The 17,400-nt window shown below is 38.3% G+C and overlaps 1 protein-coding gene and 1 long non-coding RNA gene across 18 annotated transcripts in view; one reads left to right on the top strand and one right to left on the bottom strand.

Moving 5' to 3' along the window:
• The first annotated feature begins 267 nt into the window (after nucleotides 1-267).
• Nucleotides 268-17,400, top strand: part of LOC148223714 (uncharacterized) — a 46,671-nt gene continuing 29,538 nt past the window's right edge. For both annotated transcript variants that reach the window (XR_015804030.1, XR_015804031.1), the window contains exons 1-2: nucleotides 268-12,257; nucleotides 16,157-16,205. This is a non-coding gene — a long non-coding RNA (uncharacterized LOC148223714). The remainder of the gene's footprint in view (nucleotides 12,258-16,156; nucleotides 16,206-17,400) is intronic.
• Nucleotides 3,663-17,400, bottom strand: part of LOC106854066 (hyaluronidase-like) — a 35,900-nt gene continuing 22,162 nt past the window's right edge. For 10 of the 16 annotated variants that reach the window (XM_088165736.1, XM_088165738.1, XM_088165735.1 and 7 more), the window contains 3 exons: nucleotides 10,566-11,742; nucleotides 9,006-9,095; nucleotides 3,663-7,214 (listed from right to left, as the gene is read on the bottom strand). In XM_088165736.1, the coding sequence (XP_088021862.1) occupies nucleotides 6,510-7,214; nucleotides 9,006-9,095; nucleotides 10,566-11,534 (1,764 nt within the window). In that variant the 5' untranslated portion in view covers nucleotides 11,535-11,742 and the 3' untranslated portion in view covers nucleotides 3,663-6,509. The remainder of the gene's footprint in view (nucleotides 7,215-9,005; nucleotides 9,096-10,565; nucleotides 11,743-17,400) is intronic. The other 6 variants (XM_088165746.1, XM_088165744.1, XM_088165745.1 and 3 more) reach the window with 3 other exon arrangements.

Raw genomic sequence — 17,400 nt, 5'->3', positions numbered from 1 at the left:
CGGGCTGGGCCGGGCTGGGCTGGGCCGGGCCGGGCTGGGCTGGGCCGGGCCGGGCTGGGCTGGGCTGGGCTGGGCCGGGCGGGGCGGGGCGGGGCTGGGCTGGGCTGGGCGGGGCCGGGCGGGGCCGGGCCGGGCCGGGCCGAGCCGGGCTGCGCTGGGCAGGGCGGGGCGGGGCCGACGCGGAGCGGCGGCAGCTCCCTGCGAAAGGCCGGCGCTGGGCGGGGGCGACAGCGGCAGGGCGGCTCCGGACACCGCGGGGATGCCGTGCTCTCGCAGCTGGTCCCCGGACTGTGGGACGATGGGGCGGCACAGACCTGCTGCCATGGGCGAGCCGTACAGCATCCCGCAGCCAGCAAAGGGGGCCGAGGCCGCGCTGGCAGCACTGCCTTACGAGAGTTGGTGTGGTGCTTGGGCTGCTTGACTGCATCGATTTTGTAGATTCATCACGTCTAGTGATGGCAGTTCTCATACCCCTACCCTAGGACCTCCACTGTTCCCAGGAAACTCTGCTTGAATTCATTGTGTAGTGACAGGCTTCCATATCCAGGTTTTATTTTGTTTCTCCTGTGATAATTTTGGAAAATAACCCATAGTATGACTCCTTGCCTCAAGAAATGCTTGAGACATGCCACTTCACCAAGAATCTTCTGCCTTCTCTGAATAAGCGACATTCAGCATACGGTCTTGCCACAGCGCATTAGAGAAAGGCTTGTTTTACCAATAAACACGTGGCTAACACCTCTCCTGGATCCATCTGCCCAGTGTCAGAACTTGCAACTGAAATTTGATGCTATGTAAAGGTTACTGTGCTGTTGATGAGGGACATTCATAAAGGTTTATGAAAGCGTGTCTTACTTTTCAGGTGACAATGGTGAGGATGCAATAAACACATGGTCAGAAAAATAACTTGAACTGACACTTCATATTCAGATCTTTCACATTTAGGGAGAAACAAGGTATTTGAGACTCAGATTTGTAGTTCAGAGCACTACCAGAGAGATTTGATCACATTATCTGTATTTTAAGCATGCATTTTAGTGACAGCTGAAGATCATAGAATCATTGTGGTTAAAAAAGACATCCAAGACCATAGAGTCCAACCTTTGAGTGATCACCACCTTGTAAACTAGACCTAAGTGCCACATTTAGTTGTTTCTTGAACGCTTCCAGGGATGGTGATTCAAGCACCTCCCTGGGCAGATCTTAAGGAGAAGAAGCTTTCAGCTGAATGAAGTCTACAGAGAAGAGAGCATGAGAAGAGGTAATGTCTCACAAATTTGTTTTGTCCTGATATACCAGATGTTCAGGGGAAAAAACCTTGAGAATCAGTCATTTCTGCTAGTGAGGCACTACACAGGAAGTGACTAGTCATCTTTTCTGATTGTAGGCCAGAGTCAAGCAGCTGCATTACTGAATGGAAGAGAAAGAGCATGTTGAGCTTTACAGTGAGGTACCCAGCAGTGTCTGCATGTGTCACCTGTGCCCTCTGCTGGCTGCAGCCCCAGAGGCTCTAGTATGTGCCCTAAATTTCTGTCGTGCTCTGGTGAAGGAAAAGGTGAAGAAAGATTTCTTTAAAGACTGTTAAAGTGGCAGATTAAGGTTTTTAACTCAAAAATGCTGTGATTTGGATACCTAAACTTGGTGTGTGCAGTTCATGCTGAAATTGTGCATAGAATTTACAAGCAGCCTGAGTCTGTTATTAGTCCCTTGCCCTTAATTATTAGCTGCCCCAGCAATAAGGTACTTTGTGCTCTGTTGTGACATTAACCATATTATCGTTGTGGGACTGCAGGGTACCCTTAGCCTCCCTTTAAACGCGTGGTTGTTTTGTCCCTGCCTTAGGAAATCATCACTTGACACAGGCAAGCTGTCGTCTTGTCTCAACCTGCTAGTAGCCCGAGGGAGCAGTGTGGTCCATGAGACTGCCAACATATGGTATATTTCGTCTGCAGGATCTTGAAGAGTTCTGTTGAATAAATATATTTCCTGATATGAAAACAAAGGCAGAGACAGGTGACTGCATATTGTCTAGAGCCCGCATATATGTGGTGCTGAACACCACCCTCTGGAATTGTGTGCACAGAGCCAAAATGTTGGTTGAATATATGAAGTAATGATCCACATTAATTTTCATGCTGTCTGTGTCTGATTACTAATCAATAAAATACCTTATCAGTTATAAACTAAGACTTACACAAGCATAAACTGAAAAATGTAATCTAAGTACTATTGACCGAGGAGAACTATAATCAATATACTATGATGGTAGTAACACATTAGTGAACATAATTAAATCCAAAGTTATTCCCTAAAGGATGTTAATGTTGATAAGCGCCCTTTACCTTCTTGCTCTTTACTTTCTTCTATATAACAAGGGGACAACAAATGTGAGAAACTTTTGCAGTTCTGAGTGGCAATGACAGTGAAGAGAAGAATAGCTGCAAGAGTTATGGAAAAGCTATATGAAAGAACTATTATGTAAGACCCTGATCCTTGACTGGTATACACAAAAGCTTAGAATTTATCTTGTTTACATGATCATCATAATGAAAAATATTGTGAAGCAGTGTTAATATTAATGAAATATTTCCAGAAAAACGGGCAGGGAGATCTGGGATTGCCACACATTGGGAATCATTTAAAAGTGACAGGGGATGAAGTTAGACTAGTAAACTTTTTGAATCTGTTTCCAGCCTTCTATACAATAGTTTTCAGTAGCACAGGAGAAAAGCATTACAAGAGCAAACAACAAAAAAGTCTTTAGGAAAGATGAAATAATTAAATAAAGCAGTAATTTTTTTAAGACGCACAATAAACATTTTTTTTTGTATCTATGTTATTTTTTTAATTGAAACTCATTACTCCAACCTGAAGTCTCAGGCCCTAATTTTGCTGGCTCTCTGCCAGTGCCAAAGAGCTGGCACAAGCACAGTGTGAAAAAATCTTTCAAGTAAGTTGTAGGTGTGTATGCTTAAAGGATGGAATTTAGTTGTCATCTTAAAAAGGTCATCAGTTCTCCCTAACGGAATGTGTTTTAAAATTATGCAGCTGTCTCTGCTGTTTTGTTGTTTGTACTGAAAAGTGATGGATAGGTACATGTAGAAACCTAATCCGTCTGGAAGTTATCTAGAAGACATTGCTCAGGTCTGAAATCTTCCATATAATTCTTTGCTGATATATATATTTACAACAGTGTATCCCAGTGTGATGCAGGGAATAAAACAAATTTTGCTGAACTCTTCGGGATTCTAGTCACATCCTAGGCTGTCTACAAAGTGATCTTACTGGCCTCTCAAAACATCTCTCCATGTTGTTATTTTTACCAAAAAACCCAAAAAATACTGTAAGGCAAGGACTAGACTGTGTTTTTATTCTGTTCAGATTCTTTAAGTGGCTTTTGCCATCTCCCTTCGAAGTAGAATATCATTGTATGTCCCAGAATAAGCAACACAATGAACGAAATCCAGATTATTTGGATAGAGAAGCAGAATTTCAATTAAAATTTTAGCATAATGTCAAAACATTGAAGGAGGGTATTTAACAGCTTTCACTTAAACAGATCCTTTCATCAAACCCACTTTAGCATTTCCCTGTCCCTAAGTATTACCAGCCTGAGGGCTCTCTGGAAAGGAGAAATACAAAATAATGAATGGCAATCAAAGTGAACAGTTCCTCTAGTATTTAATCTTTTCAAAATTACAAGAATGCAAGAAATGAAAACTATAAGGCTAACTAATGATTACAGGCAATACACTGAATAGAAGAAAATCTCTTTGGAAAAGGGTCCACTTTAGGAGAAAATAAATCTGGCTTTGAACATATGATAGTCACCAGCAATGCAAGGCATAGCATCCCTTTCCTTCTTTTTTCCTTTTACTCCGTGGAGACTCATTGAATCTTCATCACAGAATATAGGTAGGACAAATACAATACGGAGAAAAATAATGTATTTGGAAAATACTTTAATTTAACAGACAGCAGTCCTAAATCCTGGAGTCTGTAGGATTTAAAGCAGGAATTGCAGATACACATAGGTAACATAAATAATCCTGAATGAACATTTGAAAGGTGGTTGGCAAAACATTGTACATCAGAGCACAAAGTAGATAGCTACTTAACATGCAGCTCAGGAAGGCACAGTTTATTACAATAGACTACTTTCCTCTCATTTTCCTTTTACTTTTCTGGTCCTGGCTATTCTCAAGAAATAAAAGAGGTGGGATTGGATGAATAGGTCTAACATATCAGTTGGTGTGTTCCTTTATCTTTACAGTGAGCCTTGAGGAGAGGTTGTCAATATTAAGTAACAGCTAGATAAAAATGCTGAATGGGAAGAGACTGGTTTGTCCACATTCCCCACTGCTTCACTCTCACTTCTGCAGTTCACTTCCTCTGCATCCATTGGGAGGTCCTGGGTGCTCTGTTTCAACTCTTCTGTGATTTAATCTTCTCACTCCTCCTTTTTTGGTGATTTCTTGCTTGAATCATCACAAATGCTCTGCTTGCTATTACCTTGTTGATAGTCAAAAGTATTCATGGCAATTACTTGGCTGATAGTTAAAAGTATTCATGACAAGACTTGCAGATTTTGTGAACCTGCAAGCTGTCTTACCACAAAGTGCTACAGATCCAATATCTTTCAGTTTAGCCATGTCAAAGCATTGTGGAAAAAAATAGAATTTCATATAATTCATACAAGTTTTGCTAAGGCATTACCAGTGATGTTTCCAGTTTTTAGAAACCATTTGATAGTTACCACAAATGCAGTGTAAAGGGAGTTCAAGCACAGGAGTTATGATACCATGTCTTTTCTTTACCCAAGATGAAATAACCAATATCAAAGCTGCAGTGGAAAAAAGCATGTTTTTACACAGATAATCAAAACCAGATGGATTCTTTTGTGCTAAACAATCTGCTACATATGTATTTTTTTATTGATGCTTCCACTTGGAACATTAATGGCAGAAACAGCTTTGACTCGTGGACTTAGCACTGTAACTGGGATGAGAAAATTGTCACTTCCTCTTGATAACTTGCTGTTCAAAAGCCATAAACATTATTTCTCCATGTTAAGTCTAAAGGCTTCATCTATTTTTCTGCATCTCTGTTATGACCAACAACCTGAAAATTCAAAGAAAATTGATATAATATATGTTTTCTGCTAGATTAATGAATTAACTTTTTATAAGTAAATGGCCACTCTATTGAGATCCTGGCTATTTTCATTAGTGTGGCAGGCTATATCTATGGGAGATGGTGAATTATTTATGCAGATCATGTCTGGCTCTAGGGAGATTTTTAATGTATCAATGCCAGCAGCACACTTCACCCATCAGAAGACCAACTGCCTATTAAGCATCTGACATAATAACTTAGGTTATTTTATCAAATAAACTGCAGTTAATTGCTTCTGAATGCTCAAACTGACTATATGTTCATCATAACTAGACTCCTGATATGATACTGGGAGTAGTTTTCTTCTGACGTATCTCTGCTCCTTTCACACTGCTTTTGGCAATGGAATAGTATTAAGCAAATACTTTCAGCTCTGTCAGCAAGCTGAATCAGAAAGGTGGTCCTGAAATTGTCCCAGGTCCCCAGTGACACTCATTTTTCTGCCACCACTGCTGGGTTTTCCTAAAGGAGCAAACTGGTTTTCACCTAAGAGCCTCTTCAGGAAATAACAAGGCATACAGTCCCATGCATAGACTTTTGTCCAAATGGCACATGCAGCCCTATCCAGTTCCTAGGGATGGCTGTGTGGAGAAACTAGGACTGGTGACCTGTGCTGACAGGGAATGCACAGGCAGAGCAGATGAGTTGTGAGTATTGGCAAGACAAAACAACTGGAAACTAAGAAAGGGACATCTGAAATAAGGGGGAGGGTTTGTGAGAAGAAAGGATAAATTGCTACAGCTCAAATTTTAAATAATGAAGCTGTAATATTCAAAGTTAACACATTGAAATTAGAACCTTTTGAAGAGTTATAAATATATTTAATTAAAAGAAAAACTACATGATCCCTAAAGGTTTTGTGAAAAGTGGAGGAACATTACAATCAAATAAATTTTATGCTGCAAAGTTCCATAGATCTAAAGTCAAGCAAATATTTTTAAGAGCTGATTCCTTTCATATGGAATGAAATTAATTCTTTCATAGAGGATCAAACCTGATGCCTTATTTTTTATCTTATATATTTAACTGTCTTAACTTGAAGTACATAAAAGAGCATTGTCAAAAATTAACTTTCTCCAAATATAACGGTTAAAAATGTAAACTGTAAAAAATGTTCCTTGTTCTGGATTATCCTCTCATATGGCATAGTCAATATATATAGACCAACATATTTTTGGCACAAATATTAGTTCATAGAACTAAACTGAAGAAATACATTCAAGCTGAAGTGGCATCTATGGATTAGAAAAGGTTACCTGATACAGATAAGACTATAAGCCTTTCAGGAATTATTTTGTTTGTTTGTTTGTTTTATAAATAAAACCTTTAAAATTTCAAATATAATCAGGGAAAATTATATTCTCACTTTCATGAGTCATTTGTATTAGGGTTCTCAAAAGTAGAATTAAGTGCAACAGATTAAACATCCTTATCTTATAGGACGAAGAACTACTGAAAGTACGAGTATCATTTTCTTCTAAATCATAGCTACTGGCAGTTGTAACAGTGTTATATTCTGCAGTTGTTATATTAAGTATACTATTTCCAAAGGTAGATTGGAAATCTTCTATTTCAGGATATGTAGACAATGTCACCTTACTCTCAGAGGTAAATGAAAATGCAGTTCTGTTAGACAGGATCTTTTCTTCAGAGGCCTCTATGTTAGAAAGTGAATTTGAGGATATCTGAATGCAAATATCTTCTGAAATGCAAGCGTGGACATAATGGATGTCATTTATATCAGCTCTAGGTTCACAGCTGTGCCCTGCATAACAATGGCAATCAAATTTTTCTATGAATGTTTGCAGATCCTTATATGATGGTTGTCCTTGTAAAGTGTATTTTCCATCCTTTACCACTTGAATTGCAATATTCTCAGGGTTCAAATGAAGATAGTCACTGGAATTCCATTTTTTCCGTGCACAAGCACCAGAGTCTTGGCATAGCACTTGACTACATATTCTGGCTGCCATTGTGACATTGATGAGGTATGGGGTCAAAGTCCTCCTAAGGTAGTTGTCCAGAGTTCTGCAGGTGTTCTGTGAAAAGAGCATTATACCTCCACAGTTCAGTATGGAAACCATTAAAATGTAATTTCAATAACAGTACCACAGTATATATCTACAAGTGTTTCTCCTGAGGATTTGATAATAGCTATAACTTGTTGTTGGAAGCAAGTTTATCTGAGAAGCTGTTATGAAATTCAAAGATCACAGCAAATTTATCTTGTGTAGTTGCTGGAGATGTTAAAAAAGCAGTTAGATCAGAAAGCAATTGTCTTTAAGCTTTCATTTTATTTCTGTATTTTATGTAGCTTTTTGAATCAGATTTATTTAAAGAAGTTTCATGAAGAATTGAAGTTCCTTTTTAAGTCTTAAATAGTTTGAATGGATCTGGGGGAAAAAACATCACTTCTTCAGCCTAAACAAATACTTTTTCTGTCAAGTAATCTCTGTGAGACTTTTCAGCTTTCCCCTAACCTCAATAGCATGACTACAGGGTAGGGAGCTTCATGGCATTTTTAAATGAAAAGAACTGTGGTTGGATGGTCAAATTGAAGGTATGCTAAGATAATTGATCATTCTAACTGATCATGAAATTGGCCTGTGTTCTGTGCATTCTTGGCACAGTTAAATAACTGGAAGTTTTGGGAACTCTGTTTCTGACATCATAGGCATTTGCCCTATACCACATGTCGATACTCCTAATATTTATACCCATAGAGATCACTTTGGTGAATCTAAGATGGATGTAAGTTTTTTGGTTTTCTTTTAGATATATGTAAAAATACTTCCAAGAAATTTTGGTTGATGCAGAAGTGAGGCTTACAGTAATATTTCATTGCTGAAACACTAGTAACTGTAAAAGCTGTAAAAAACTAGGTTCAATTAGTGCAGAAATACATAGTCTCACGGGGCTGTGGAGAGTTCTTTTTTCTCACAGGAATCTCAAAATTCAGACAATAAAAGTTGCTGCTCATCTACGTTCCTATATTGAGATTATGGCCAGAAAAGTTCCAGGTCCAACTGATATCCTTTCTCAAAGGCAGGCACATACAAAAAAGTCAAAGTGGATGCTGTGGGGAATAAAAATCTTACACAGCTGGAGGTGTTTTTGGCCATGCTTTTTGTGACAGGAGGTCTGGCATTGATGAAGCGTTTTGGTTCTTTGCACTCAGAACAAGAGTCTTCCCATAAAATAGTTTGTTAAATCTAACTTGCCTGGTTGTGAATGAACTACCTGGAAAGAATTGTGAGAACATCCTTGTAGCAGACTATGTATTTCTCCTTCCTAAAACAACCTAGAATTTTTTTCTTCTGGCTCAGATGTTTCATGCAATGAAATGAATCAAAGTAGTATTTACAACACACAGAACAGGCTAGGGCTGAACTTTTACAGACTGACTTCTAATGCTTGAAATATTGTTGCCAATTCACCACTCCAAAAAGCAGAAGGGTCTTTTAAAAATTGTCCTAGGCAAGCCCAAGTAATTTTTTCTTTACCTCATGACTAAAATGAAATGAAAATATTGGAATTCTTTCTTATACTAATTAAACAAGTGCTAACTTACCTACGGTTATCATAGTAATCTGTGCAGTTAACCAGAGTCAACAGTACTAATACAGTGCAAGATTGAACTCTTGTTCTGTGTAGTCAATGATGACTTTAATAAGGCTCAGATGTACTTGGGTTTTGACTATAAAGAACTACTGGCAATATGGAGTCATCATTTTAAAAGTAGAAGATAAGATGTAAGTGATCATAATGCTTTACATCCTTTTCACTTAATTTCTCCTTAAAAAATTCATATAATAATTGATATAGCATACCTTATTTTGTGTTAAATTCATATCACCCCATATCACAATTCCAGAAGCACCCAGTGCAGCAGATTCTCCAATGGTATTTACCAGGTCATCCTGAAGGAAATATGCAAACAGTCATACAAATGTAAGTAACCTATAACATAAGGGCAAATGAAAGAAAGTATATAGTAAATGACATATTCAAAATAACTACTTTGAAGACAGCAAGCACAACGGGCATGTCCTGCTCTCAATTGCACAATTTTATCCTGGAATTGGATTGCACAGGTGATACCAGGAAATGTTGCCAACAATATCCAATTTATATATGTCATCTGGTTAGAAAAACAAGGCTGTAAAACTGAGCCACTGCTTAGGCATATGACGTACACATCTCCAACCATGTTAAGGCTTATTTTGCTGCATTGCCTCCTGGCTGCTCAGAGTTAGTAACAACTGGTTTTAGTAATGCTGTGGGATAAAGATACTGGAAAGCACAGCTTTTTTTAAACTTAATTTCTGTTGCCAGAAAGAGTTTAAAACAGACAAAAAGCAAGAGAAAGAGCTTTCAATAGGAGGAATCTCCTCTTTCCAGAGAATGTCTGTTTTTTTATAGAGATTGATTTGGGAAATTTGTTTGTGTTCAGTTCTCCTTTTAGGGTCAGCTTTAGCCCAGTCTTAGCAAAGTGTTAAGGCTTATATGGGATGGCAAAGATTTCATGATAATGAAAAAGCAATAAAAAGGCAAGTTACTGTGGGGCACAACACAAATTTAAAAAAATTTAATTTAAAGATTATAGGATTTCAGTTATTAATTAGCATCCCAGCAGGGCCCCTGACAACACCCCATGCTCCCTGAAAGTATCCATGGAGCTGGGGACAACAGTTGCTAATACTCTGTCCAGAATGTTGTTGGACACCAGATAGAATGCCATCACCAGGACTCTAACTTGCCCTTCCTCATGGGCTGGAACACCAAGAAGAGATTCCTCAGACTGATGGTATATCTGATAGAGTGGGTGTCTATAAAAATGTGAAGGGAAAAGTATAGCCAGAACTACAATAAGATGATTTGATTTAAAACAGAGCCAAACCTTAACTATCCCATGGTACGCTGAAATACCATTTTGAAAGCTACTTGAGTACAACTAAGGACAGAATTTTCTCACTAGCTTTAAACACTTTTTAAAGAAAGAAAGGCTCCTTTTTACTGTATTTTTTTTCTTATAACCTAAAAAGCAGGCAGTAGGTGATCCCAGTATTACTAATTCTCTTTGCAAGACTTTACTCATATTTCTTTCCTCTGACTAAGTGTACTAGGTATGTTTTCTAGTTTTGTACTATTTTGTTACATGTGAGGACAACTCTGAGAATAAAATACTATTTGATAAATATAATGAGAAAGGTTTGAAAACAGGCCTCTCTGTGTTCCCGTTGGTCAAACTTCTTTGATGGATTAATTTAATTTTTTAGACAAAATTGCACACTTCTTTCTGATGCAAGTTAATATATTTGCTAAATAAGCGTCACCTGGTAATTTCTTGCCATATAAATTTGAACTACTTAAGGTCTAGCTTCACTCACCTCAGAGAGATATTCCTCATAGACATCTGTGAATACTGGACGTGTATATACAAAAACTGGAAGGGGGTGACTAGAGTTAGAGACATAGGAAGTTCTAATGGCTTCTTGAACTCTGTTACGAACAAATAGTTGAGCATTTCTGGAAGATTTTAAGGCTGTCTCTAGATAGACAGATGGATAAAGTGCTGTGCTTTTCTCCCACAACCAGTTAAGCTCATTATTTCTTTCTATTTCAATATCTAAACAGGTTCCTGTATAATTGTGTGGGTTTTGTTTGTAATCATAGTTATAACAGTCTGGATAAAGGTAATATCCCCACAGACGATTTGGTTTCATTTCTATGCCCAGCTTCAAAGTTTCCAACATAAATGATTTTGCTGCAAATTCAAATTCCATTTTAGCTATAGTTCTGGCTTCGGCTTCTGATAGACTGAGGTCTCTCTGCTGAACTAGCTCAATGGATTCCTGTCTGTAAATATCTTTTGATCCCCAGTTCCTTATCCACACAGGTCTCCAATTTTCCCAGTCAATGACAGCCAATCCAAGCTGTTCATCTGAAGGAATGTAGAATTGGATGTCCTCTTTGGCTTTTTTTAAATGATTCTCCAGCAGCGATAGTTGAGGGAGTCCTCCATTGAATGCTTCTCCTGTGACTTCATTTTTGTAAGGGTAGTAGCCAAGCCTGTCTGGATAGAAGAGAGTGATGTTTTGCCCAATGGATGTCTTTAGTGTGCTCCCAATTAGAGGAAAAAAATTCATGTCCAGCTGCACTCCAGTCCTTTCAGTACAAAGTTCTGTAGGAGCATTCCAGATAGAAAGGAAAGGTGAATTAGAAACAAGTGGACGAGCTCTTATGTTCAGAGATGAGCAACAAGAAACTAGAAGAGTGGCAAACACCACACCAGATGCTACAGGATACGTACAGGTAACACAGATGCCAAAACTTTGCATTCGTCTTACAGTTTCCATTGTAGCATGTGCTACATTAGGTGCTTATGATCAAACAAAAATTAAATGCTCTCTGGGTGTTCAGAAGGTTGGTAGCCTGTCAAAAACTTTACCATACAATATATTTCTTCAGATTAATACCTATTAAGCAATATTCCTTGGGTGTAAAATAGGGGTGTTCTTTTCACAAGGCTCTCTGTCATTTCAGGCTGCAGGAAATTTTTCAGACCTAATGCAGATAAAGAAACAAATGTAAAGTAAGAAATTATAAATATTTAATTTCTAACCTTGAAATAAGTACCATTTCTGATTTTGAATATATTGTAATGCTTGAAAACAATTCCCCTTTGAAGGAAAAGAACAATGTGCCATAGAAAAATAGAGAAATAAACCTTATTATTCCACTGTCAGTTTCACACCTAGGACTTAGATGTAAAAACCTAGATTTAAAACGGACAGTGGAACAGTATTCGGTGGCTCATAGATCAGAGTGAATGTGCTCAGAAGTAGTCCTGGTTGTGTCAGTTCCTGATGCCTGTAAAAATAAGCAGTTTCACAGTGACTTCTCTTAATCAACAGCAATGTATATATAATATTTCTCACCGACATCGAAACAAATTTCTAATCCTTTATTTGTTAATTTTACAGAGCCCTTAAGGGAAGATACAAGATAATATGAAACAAACCTGGACTGTTTTACATTTGCAAAAAACCAGTTGATGGATACTCATTTACCTCAGTAAGGTATCTGAAATATTGTAGGCACTCTATCTCCTGTCCAGACCTCTTTTAAACAGGCTCAAACCCCTGTGTATCACTCTGGTATATGACCAGCTATATGTTACTTTAGGCCATTTGAAATGTACAGATTAAGTGGCCCCGAGTCAAATTCTGCCCAGGGGTGCAGTTCATTAGGAAAGCTGAGGCTGTCCATACACCCACAGTGAGCAGTCACATTTAGTGGTGATAGCCTCAATACAGGCACCAGCTTTTACATAGAATCGCACTAGCTAAAGCATTCTCTGTGCAGCAACTCCTAAATCTGCATCCCTTCTGATTTTGAAATGGTTCAAACCTGAATCCATCACTTTCTGCAGAGGCCTTGTGATGAGGCAAAGGATTATATAAGAGTGTACACAAAAATATAGGGGTCACCATGAAGTGGGCCATGGAATGGCTGAAAATGTAAAATCTCTAAGGATAGATTAAAAAAAAATAAAAAGCAAAGAAGATTTTATTTTGTATTTATTGAATTCAACCAGGAGTGGAATCCACAAATCTTTGTATAGAATCAGTGGATGAACTAAAATCTAAATGTTCATGCAGGTATTTCATCACTCCACAGCTGCTGATGCTATAACTAAAGAAACCCTGCCAAGAATCAGTTTTATAAACTAGACTTATAAATCATAGATCTGATCACCAGGACAGAAGATGTGGCTCTGTTCATTTAAATTGCTTCAAGAGCAGTACCTCATTTGCATGGCATCTGCTTGATAGAACTTGCAGAAAACATGTCTGCATGGATTTCCCCCATCTGCCCAGGGGTGACAGCAGGAAAAAGCCATCTCTCCTCCAAGCTAAACAATGTTGGCTCTCTCAGTCTCTCCTCATATTACAAATGCTATAATCCCTTACTCATCTTTGTAGCAATTTGCTAGATTTTCTATAGTATGCCCATTACTTTATTATACTGGGGAGCTCAGACATGGACACAATACCCAGATGTGGCATCAGCAGTGCTAAATAGAAGAAATAAACACAGTGTATACTCTTGTTAATTCCACCCAAAAGGCTCTTGGTCTTCACTGCTGCAAAGATGCATTACTGAATCCAATTTTGTAGAGCCTATTCTGCCACTTCATTCCAGCTCACAAACCTGTATTGGTGCTTGGGGTTATTCCTCTCCAGGTGTAGGGCTTGATGTTTTCTTATGTTGAACTTCATGAAGTTCCTGTCAGCCTCTATCTCTAGTCTGTGGAGGTCCCTCTAAATGGCAGCTTGATCCTGTGGCATATCAACCACTCCCAAGTCTGCATTATCTGTAAACTTGCCACGGGAACACTCTTCCCCATTGTTCAGATAATTAATCAGGATGTTATCAGGTATTGGCCCTAGTATGAAGCCTTAGTGCACATTACTAGAAACAGGCTTCCAGCTGGATTTTGATGGGGCTCGAGCTGTACATCCTGGACTGACCACAACCCATTGAATCTGACAGTTCAGCCAGTTTTCAGTTTCACCGTCCAGTTATCTAGCTTGTACTTAATCAGGGAGAACATTACAGGAGACTATGTTGTAGGCCTTTCTTAAATCAAGATCAACAGTGTCCAATGCTCTCCCCTTGTCCACCAAGCCAGTCATCTCTTTGTAGAAGGCTGCCAGGTTGGGCAGGCCTAATTTCCTCTTTGTTAATCTATGCTGACTACTTGCAATCACATTCTTGTAAATGTTTTCCAGAATTATTTGCTCTCTCAACCTCCCAGGGTTTGGGGTGAGGCTGGTCTGACCAGCCTATAGTTGCTTGGATCTCCTTTTTAAGAAAGGAGTTACATCTGCTTTTTTCCAGTCCTTGGAACCTTCCCCAGTCACTGTGACTATTCAAAGATTATCAAGATTACCTTACAATGACATCAACAGCTTCTTCAGCACATACCACTCCTTGCAGGCACATACCATTATGTCCCATAAATTTTGTATGTCCAGTCTGCATAAATGTTCCTGACCCTGTTTTCCTTTGCTACTGGATCTCCTGCTGGCCCCACTCAGCACTCACATTTTCCCTTGTTTTCTGCTGCTGCTATAGTTCTAGAAGCCCTTCACACATCTTGCCAGATTCAACTCCAGGGGGCTCTGGCTTTCTTAACCAAATAGTGTTTCTTATTCACTTGTCCCTGCTAGTACCTCATGTGTGCTTCTTCTTTATGTCTGAACTTTGCCAGGAGCTCGTCCTGCCATTTCTTGATATGTGGAGATTTTTGAGCTTGGAAAAGGTAATTCTCAAAAATCAGTCATCTCCTGGACTGTTCTCTCCAGGGCTGTCTCCCAAGGAATTCTTCCAAGCTGATACATCTAGATGCCAAAATGTGCTTTCCTGAAGGCAGTGGTCATGATCTTGCCATTTCCTTTGCTGCCTCTTTTCAAGATCCTGAACTCAACCATCTCATAATCACTACAGCCAAGACCCAGCCTTCACCTTTCCTTTTTGTAACTATGAGGTACACCAGAGCATCTCTCTTCCTGGCTCCTGTATTATCCTAAGTGACACTTCCTGACAGAATACAAAGGGAGACTTCCAGGACAAACTTAAAGAATTCTGTACTGAAATTCTGGAGAAATACTTTTTCCATTTATGCAAATACAGCTTATTCAAATTAAATAAATTACCACACATAACCAGCTGATGCACACCGGCATTTGCCAAGATCTTTTATGTGATTGGTTTGATCATAAGAAAGTGGGAAGGCCTCAGAAAGAAGCTGTAGGAGCAGTTTGGCTTTTACTGTTCCTCTGGATTTGCTTATAAGAGATTTCTTGGCCCATTGAAGTCAGAAAACTACAGAACACAAATTTTATTATTTGTTCCTGTAAGGCTTTTTAATGAGTGGATTTTAGTAATAGGCTGACTTGATGTAAAGGAAAAGATGAAAATATTGTTTTGAGTATTACATTTACTGGTTTAGATAGAATTCATTTATTATTGACTAATCTTGCAAAGTTAAATTTAACTGATTTTTAGGAAATTGTTTTCCTCCAAATCTTGCTGTGATGTACTCTACTAGGTATGAGTTACCAGATTATTTTATGTGATAGTTTCCAGTTAAAAGGATTGCATTCTTCCCAGCCTAACAATGACAGCTCTGAGAAATGTTACTCTCTTCAGTCTCCTTAATGTTGATCTAAGTGAGCTGAGTCATAAAGCTGCCCTTCTCCTTGTCAAAAAGTCAGTTACTTTACAATATATTAACACTAATTGTTTGTGGGATACCTGACTGGAAGTACACATTGATGGAGCTAAGTGTCTTTTGTCTAGGGAAAAATCTTCAACTTTAGATTTTCCCAAATCTGGCATTTGTAAAGGTTAAGCAATACAGGAAATCTTATTAATTTTCTTGGCTTAATTATTGCATCATTTTTCAAAGTATAAATTGGACTGCAGAAACACACGTGGTTGAAAGTGCAAGTGTGCTCTTGTGTTTTGGTAACTACACAGTCATAGATTTGGGCCATGCCACATGTCCATGAAAAGGTGGACTCTGAAAAGGTTCCACTTGACCAAAGAAAGTTTGAAAACAAAAGGGAAAGAAGTATTATGCGTACCCTTGAACTTCTCACAAATTAATGTCTGTTGCCCACAAGTGGATGGTGTATTGCATGAAAAAGCATTAGTTATACTGTTTGGCTTATGTTCAAAACTGCCACTAAACATTAGAGGAATTCAGCTTTGAGGCTTTTTATGAAAATTAGACATGAGAGTCCACATTCAGCCTTGATATATTTAGACATTGTTTAGTCAAGTCAGATCTGCTAACAATAAACTTAAGACAATAAACAAAAAGTGATATTCTTATGTTAATAGTGTTAGTTACACTTACTGAATTTCAAGCAAAAGTCTGTAAAATCTTTCACTTTTGCTGTTTCAGTTTGAACACACGAAAGCAGGCATGCTCTTCATGACTTCTAAGGCAGAAGGTGAGTGTTACTGAACTGTGCTATCTTGTTTAATAACAGCATGTAAGAACATTTGCAGTGCCAAAATCATGAGTTATCATTTTAGATTACAAACTACATACTTCTCGGTGTCTATTAACTATTTCTTTCATTGCCAACAGTATGATATTGCCTATTAAATAATGGCATAATAACAAAAAAAAAAAAAAAAAAAAAGTGAAAATTGGCTGGTCTTGTTCCTATGCCAAAGAAAATATGGATACAGAAGTCGGCATGTAGAACTGCAGTTTATATGGGACAGAAGAATCTAGTTCTTTAAATATTTAGATTTAAGTCTTTAAATACCTGAGGCTCTGATGTAAGGTACATAGTCAAATATGCAGATAGGACCAGAATATTAAGGATTTATTCCTTATTACTTTGTTTTCATATAAACACTAACTACTTCAGTGTAGAAATAATTCTTGATGTTACAGACAGAATAATGTATTAGACAGTGTAACTTAAGTTCTGGGGAAAGTTGCTTTGTATTTTCCTTTATCTGAAGGCTATGAAAATATAAAGTTGTACAGATGTCTAAGGACTCAATTCTAACTTCTGTGAAGAGGTCAGCACTGATTAAGTCCTAAGGAGAGATAGAATAGGCTTCTGAGGAGCAGACTAAGTATATATTAAATTAATTGTTAACATATTTAAACTGGAAGAAACCTGAAGGAGAATCCAAAGCATTTTTTAAATTTACCAACACTACTGATACAGCCATACACAGTTTCTCTAAATAGGATCAAATCAGCCCACGCTGCTGGAAAGGGCTGTATGAGATCAACACATGCATTTTTTTATAGATCAGTGGAAAACAGTCAATGTGTCTGACATCTGTCCTGCTCAGCCCTTGGGTGCCCCAGTGGGAAATGGCCCAGTTCCCTTTCATTCTCTTCTGGAGGGGTCTTTCTTCTGGATAAAGGGGACAGTATCACTGTTGCGACTTCAAATTAAACCCCCCTGCTCTTTTTAGAGCATGTTCTGGCTAGAGGCTGTTTGTTCATTACAAACAGGTGTCAGAGTCATAAAACAGCTAGAGAAGAAAGGGAAGAATAACGTTGTAGTTGTATCACATTCCCCATTTGGGTCATTTTGACATTTCTTAAAGAAGAGGCAACGACATTCATTTAACACAAACACACATGGGTGTTGTGATGATAATATTAACATTTGT

Source organism: Sturnus vulgaris, chromosome 5, assembly GCF_052056855.1.
Source record: "Sturnus vulgaris isolate bStuVul1 chromosome 5, bStuVul1.hap1, whole genome shotgun sequence".
NCBI classification, from domain to species: domain Eukaryota; kingdom Metazoa; phylum Chordata; class Aves; order Passeriformes; family Sturnidae; genus Sturnus; species Sturnus vulgaris.
The sequence above is the reverse complement of the archived record's forward strand: the minus strand, read 5'-3'. Positions and strand labels throughout refer to the sequence as shown.